At 41.0% G+C, this 6,397-nt stretch overlaps 1 protein-coding gene across 1 annotated transcript in view; it reads left to right on the top strand.

Moving 5' to 3' along the window:
- The window catches only part of LOC103807412 (isoleucine--tRNA ligase, cytoplasmic-like), a gene marked incomplete at its 3' end in the record, with an annotated part of 30,455 nt that overhangs the window by 21,724 nt on the left and 2,334 nt on the right, over positions 1-6,397 (top strand). Inside the window, exons 8-9 of the mRNA XM_009080139.1 lie at positions 760-820; positions 2,389-2,484. Coding sequence (XP_009078387.1) covers positions 760-820; positions 2,389-2,484 — 157 coding nt within the window. The remainder of the gene's footprint in view (positions 1-759; positions 821-2,388; positions 2,485-6,397) is intronic.

The following is a 6,397-nucleotide window of genomic DNA, read 5'->3' on the forward strand; positions in this document are numbered from 1 at the left end:
TGTCCTGTCTATTACAGCAAGTTCTGTTTTAGCTTGTTTGGGGTTTTTTTTTTCCTGAAATGGGACGATTTAAGCACTTTCAGGAGAGTTCTGAGCTGTGTGATACCAATTTAGTCAGTCTTTGTCAGCTACTGTCAGAAGCCTGAAGGGAGCCAGATCTACAGGCTCTCTGTCTTATACTTCTTGTCCAGCACAGTTGGTTCCTCAGTCAGTCCTGACTGTGTTGGATGATGCTCTGAGCTGCCTGTGGAGAGTTTGGATTCCTAGTTTTACAGTAATGAATGAGGCATCAGAGCTTTAAAGGCCGCAGTGCTCTGTATCACAATCTCCTGGGCCTGTGATGGGGTGTTTTGGATCAGGGCTCATGTAGTTCTTTGGAACATGCTGAGCTATAGGGCTTTGTTGTTATCAATGTGGTGTTTTATCCAGAAGCTCCTTGCTCAACTTTATCAGGTACAGCTGGTTATTAATGCTTTAATTCTGATATTTATTTACAATGATTGCTTGATTGAAAGTCCATCAGGTACAAGTGTACCTGTTCCCTGCTAGCAGACATGCATTAAGCTACATTATGTCCTTTGTCCGAGTCCAAATTGCCAAAGAGTTGTAGAAATGGGAAACAAACTATTGAGGGAAAATTTTTTTCTTTGCTTTATGAAGTCAAATTCTGTCAGGGATGTGGAAAACATAAGGAAAAACCAGCATTCCTACCAGAATTTTCAAGTTGTTAATTTTGTTCATGTTAATCCTTCTCCTCAGGTTTCCTGGTATTGCTCTTAAAGGCAAGAAATATAAACCACTCTTTGAATATTTTATTCAGGTAAGATGAACAAGTTTGGTGTTTGATATGGGCTAAAAAGAAAAAAATGAAACTTATTCTGCTTATATTATAATGATCTCTTGTCCTAATAATAAAGTCCAGGTTTTATTGAAGTACTTCAAAATCCTATTGAAAAACAGAATGTTGGCTTTTTCTGTTTTTTTTTTCTCTTAAGTTTCAAACACACCCAGAGTAAGATTTCAGTGGGAAATACAAGTCTGGTTTCAGATTGCAGTGAAACTCTCAATACACATTATTAAACAGGCAATATTCTTTCAACTCCTTATCTGGTGAGTTTCTGTTGCCTGCCTGTTAAGTCCACAAGTTTTGTTTCCACAAGAGACTGACTTTGTGGATAACAGTCACAGTCATGTTGTGTTTTTCACTGTCCTCAGTTCAAAGCCTTTGCTACAATACCCACTGATATATCAGGTTTCTGTGAGTGTCCTGTGCTGCATTTAAGCACTGCATTAAGTCTAGTGTAGTTAATAGTGCCACAGGTGATAATAGAATATGTAGCAATAAGAGAGGGCTAGAGAATTTACATATTTTAAAAAAAACCTGATTAAAAATGGATGAACCTTTTCCAAGAGAAGTAGTGGAGTACAGCACTGCTGGGCAGGCAGCAGGTAACTCGTGTGAGGGATTTGGTTTTTGGTGACACCATCTGTTCTGGAGCTTCTGCAGAAAGTCAGCAAAGGTGAGAAAACCTCTGTAGGGAGGGAGGTCTGATATGTCTGGAGAAAAGTCAAACACAGCTTAATCTGAGCAGTTGGACTGTGGCTGTAAAGGTTGGAAGGGATACATTTGGTGAGTCCTGCTGTAAGAAGCAGTGGGTACCACCCATTTTTTAATTTAGAATGGATGTCTTATCTCAGAATTTCTCTTCAGAACAAGCCTAATCTAATATTTTGTAACATATTTCGTTCAGCTGTGAGTCCAGTAATTTTTACTACTTTTGTATTAAGGAATAGAAAATAGGCCTCTTTCTTTTTCTTTTTTTTTTTTTTTTTTTTTTTAAATTAGCCACGTACTGACCACACTGAAAATTGCCAGATCTTTTCTTGGCAAATTTTTATGGATTTTCTATTTCTTTTTACTTACTATTAACCACCCTTGTGCTCTCTGGAAGAGATAAAGAAAAGGTATGACTGTGAAAGCAAACTTTTTTTTTTAAATTGGAAGGTATAGTGAACATAGAAAAATGCCAGGAGACTTCTGTAGCTGTCTTGGTTGTACCCTCACGCTCAGAAGTGTATTGATTTGCAGTCTGTTAAGCACAGAACTGTGTCAAGATCTGTGGCTTGAAGAGTAGCTGACTTTGAGGCCTTCTCGAGAGGTCTTGGATTTAGTCCCATTTGACACCATTTACCTGCAGTTTCCAGCCTTGGGTGTCTTAGCTATGGGAAATCATTAAGCATTAGGAATATCACGTTTGACTGTGTCACTTATTTGCAATGCAGTTCTTTTACTCTTGTGTGTGGCTAATGGCTCTTCCAGGTCCTCAAGATTCTGTTTTGCTATATAAATATGTACATATATATGAAAACCATGTTTTTGTGTTTCAGTGCAAAGATAAAGGTGCCTTTACTGTGGTAGTAGATGGTTATGTGAAAGAGGAGGAAGGCACAGGTGTTGTACATCAGGCTCCATATTTCGGTGCTGTGAGTATGAACTCCGTGTCTGTCATGTTTATTTTGTCCAGCACATGTTTGTCTTTTCAGCTTCTGGGGATTGGGTCAGGGGGATGGATACGATTACAAATGTGTAGCACTGTGTTGTAATGAGCTCCTGCACTCACTGGTACCCTTTGTGTGCTGGACTGGAGATCTTAGGTGCCCCTTGGTTTGGTTCTTGTGGTATGTGAAATGAACTCACCACTGTATCTTGAGTGTCACTGATCTCAGCTTTTCTCAAAATCTAAAGCTGGAGCTTCAAGAAGAGCTGATCTGTGGCACTGATACTCAGAACTGGCTTTGCTAAGTGCTGATTTTTGGATGGTAGCAGCAATTCTGCTCAGCACACAGCCCCTCCTCAGCCTTTCAATGTCTCTGCTCCTTGGGCTTTTAGAGAAGATGAAGTGCTTTGACTGCATTTGTCCTGAGACTTTATCACTTGGTGTGAAAGGATTTTGTTGCACTCCATTCTTTTTTTTTCTGTCTTTATTGTCCTTTCCCTCAGTCTATTCTTTTCACGGTTAAAAGGAATAATTTTTCATGGATTAAATCATTTCAGTTTTTAGACACTTGAATTAAATGCACTAGTTTAGACTCATTGTCCTTTTTATATTGTGTACTGTCTTCAGGTATTATCCAAAGGTGCCCTCAAAATCTAGCAATAGAGCTGCCAGTGCCTAGCAATTAGCAGTCCCTGGACCAAGAGCTCCATCATATTTTCCAGAAACTGTTGGCATTAGCAATAGACCTCTTTGTATTCTGAAATATCCCATCCTTTATTTTCCCCTACGTTTTTCTGAAGAGCACATCCATTGTGGTGGTGTTTCCCTTGTCGTGGTGAATGCTGATCTGAAAAGATGTGCTAGCTTAATATAGCTGTGAATAAAGAAAATTAGACTGGGCTGTGTTAGCAGTTAATAAAGAAATTGATGGTAACTGGTGAAGTGTCTTCAGGAATGTAAAGCCTGTCACACTGCTGCTCCTCAGACATTCCCCTCTAGCTAAATCTTGGACTTGCCTGTGGGGTGAGGGGACAGACCTGGTTTTCAGTTGGGAGCTTGTGCTGTAGGAGATGGAGTAAAGGAAGGAAGAGGCTGGCAGTAGAGAAGGACCCCTGGAAGAAGCTTTCACTTGGTTGCTGTACTGGTGGTTTGTGCATTTGCACAATACAGTTAAGTTGTTGGAGAGCTTGCCTGGCTGGTTAGAGCAGGTTATCTGCCCTCTTTTGTTTGATTTTATTATAAACTCACAGAGACTTGTAAACACAGAGGAAAAAAATACCTTTTGTCTCTCTCTTTACTGAGAAGTCAGCAATTACTATTAAAACTTAAAAAAATCCCCCAAACATAAGAGTTTCAGTTAAATGCATTGCAAAGGAACATATACATACCATACTTGTGTGAGGGAAAAGTGCCCTAACATCACAAAGAAAACTTAGCACATCTTGGCTAAGGAGAAGTTTGACTTTAGAGCTCATGATGTGTAGGCCTGAGTCAACTGGCTATGCTGCCTTTAGAAAGAGATTGCCTAGTGTGTGTTGCACTTTATGCTGCTGCCTTTCTCTTTTGGGATGCACAGACTGCAGTTTTGAGAGCCCACAGATCTTTTCTGTTCAGGAAGGCTCCCAAAGGGTCCTGGTTCAGGAATTCACTGTGGTACAGTAGCCTCTGTGTAGAATACAGTGTTACACATGTTGGCATTCCATGTTGGCCTTTAGAAAAGCTTAGATGAGAGAAGGGAGAGAATTCATGATTGCAGACAGGGCTGTCTAACTAATTAATTGGCTTCTCTGCCACTTCCTGTACTGGTGTCTGAAGGTCAGTAGGAAAAGGGGGAAGTGGAACAGGAAGCAAGGGTCAGAGGAGAAGACATAGAGCACAGTTCTTCACAGGAAGCCTCACAGTTTGTCTCTGCTCTTTCACCTCAATGCAAGTATCTTTGATAAATAGAGATAGAAACTAAGGAGATGTTTTTAGTCCTACTTACTGGTATACATTCTGTATTGCTGATAGCTTAGAAATGTACCCTTCTCCAACAAAATTAAAAGTTCACCTTCATTTAGTTCCAGGATAAGTAGTTTCATTGTCTTGTGTGATGCGTTTGCCAAATACAAGCTGCCACACCATATCAGAGCACTCTATTATTTCAGTTCAAAAGACATCAAAATTAAAGCTCACAGAACAAGGCAAACCTATATTAAAAACTCTGTAAACTTATTGTACCTCCAGATTAACAGGACACTAGAATTCAGCTGCTCAGGTGTTTCATCATATATATATGTACCTGCAGTCAACTAGTAACATTTTAATTTGCATACAGATTTTTAATTTGCAATACTTCTAGTGCCTGCTCAGACTGAATCACTCAAGCTTCACAGACCTGTTACTCTTGCAGTTTCTTTTCAGTGCATGGCAAAAGTGTGCTTGGTTTTTATTAGGAGGTGCTGAAGGTGAACCTTTGACTTCATGTTTTTGTTGTTTTGTTAAAGTTTCAGATAGAAAAGCTTTTGAGTTCCCATCAATGAACTGTTTAATGGCTTCTACTCACTCATTTCATGTGTTCAACTTTTATGTATAATGTTTTGAGTGATTTAATCATGCAGGGGTATAACAGTGAGCACTGTGACAACTTCTATCCTGGAAAGGATCTGTATTTGCCTATAGTTTTTGTTTGAGTTTAGCATTTGTGGATTTCTGTAGGTGCCTGTAGGTTCTGTAGGTTACTGAAGCAAATCTTCATTAAATCAAGTGGCAGGTCAGTCTGGAGAGCTTCTACATTCAAGTTCTTCAAAAGAAAGGAACTAACTGTAGAAAAGAATAGCAAAGCCCTTTCTATATCACTGTCTGCATCAGTGATGCAGATGGAACTGAACCACCTCCTGAGCTCGGCCCTGTGTAGGGGAGGGTTTGCTGTGATGGTTTAGCAGGGCTGTGAGCGTGCCAAGCTTTGTAGTCTGTGCTGGCTGCTTCTTCAAAGCCTTTTACAACTCACTGCCAAATCAGGGCTGACGTTAGCTCTGTCATCTGGCCTATATTTTAGACCCTGCAGCCTGCTTGCAGTACCTAAGCAGTTAACAACTGATGAAAGGTCGATGCAGAATGGGCTTATCTCAGTTGATCTGTTGACTGAAGAAGGTGGTTGTACAAGTGGAGGCTGAGTAATCCTGATGGCTGTCTGCAGCTGCTGGAGAGTGGGAAGAGGCTGTGGTCTAGTGTAAATGAGTGCTGTAGCTGAAGTGTTTTGTTGTTTCTGCATGAAATGCCTTGGTACATGAAGCAGCCAGTTCACTATCTCTATGAATGGGTTTCATCTTTGTAGAATACACTGTGGGTCTGCAGGCAGCATCTGCTACATGTGGCTTGAGGGAGCTGGTACCTCGAGGGACTAGTGGGAACAGTTGGAGGACCACCAAAAGGATGTGCAAACCCTGCCCTGGCACTCCAAAGCTGTCTCACTGATGTTGGTTAGATCTAGCAAAGGACAATTCATAGGCTGTGCAGCACTGACTTGTTGAATGCTTATTTACACATTTGGTTCTGGTGGGGTCTCCTCGACCAGGGTGGACAGATTGCTTTAGAGTGCAAGTCCTATGAAACAGCTGCTGTGTTTTATGAAAGGCAATGAGCTCTCAGCATTGAGGAGGTAACAGTGCAGCTGCTGCCAGTTCTGGCAGGCAGGGCCTGGTTGACACTACACAAACCTTCTGATTTTGTCCCTGAAGTCTGTGGTTTCCTTCATTTTGTCAGAACAGCAATACAGGAACCTCTAAGACTCTAAAAAGCAACCTGACTTCATGGGAGCTTAGACAGAGCCTTTTCCTTGGAGGAAAATATTGTGTTTCTGTGGATGTGCTGAGACTGACTGATTTGCAGTTGTCCCCTTCTCCCTTCCCACCCCCAGT

This window comes from Acanthisitta chloris, unplaced genomic scaffold, assembly GCF_000695815.1.
Source record: "Acanthisitta chloris isolate BGI_N310 unplaced genomic scaffold, ASM69581v1 scaffold10238, whole genome shotgun sequence".
Lineage (NCBI taxonomy): Eukaryota > Metazoa > Chordata > Aves > Passeriformes > Acanthisittidae > Acanthisitta > Acanthisitta chloris.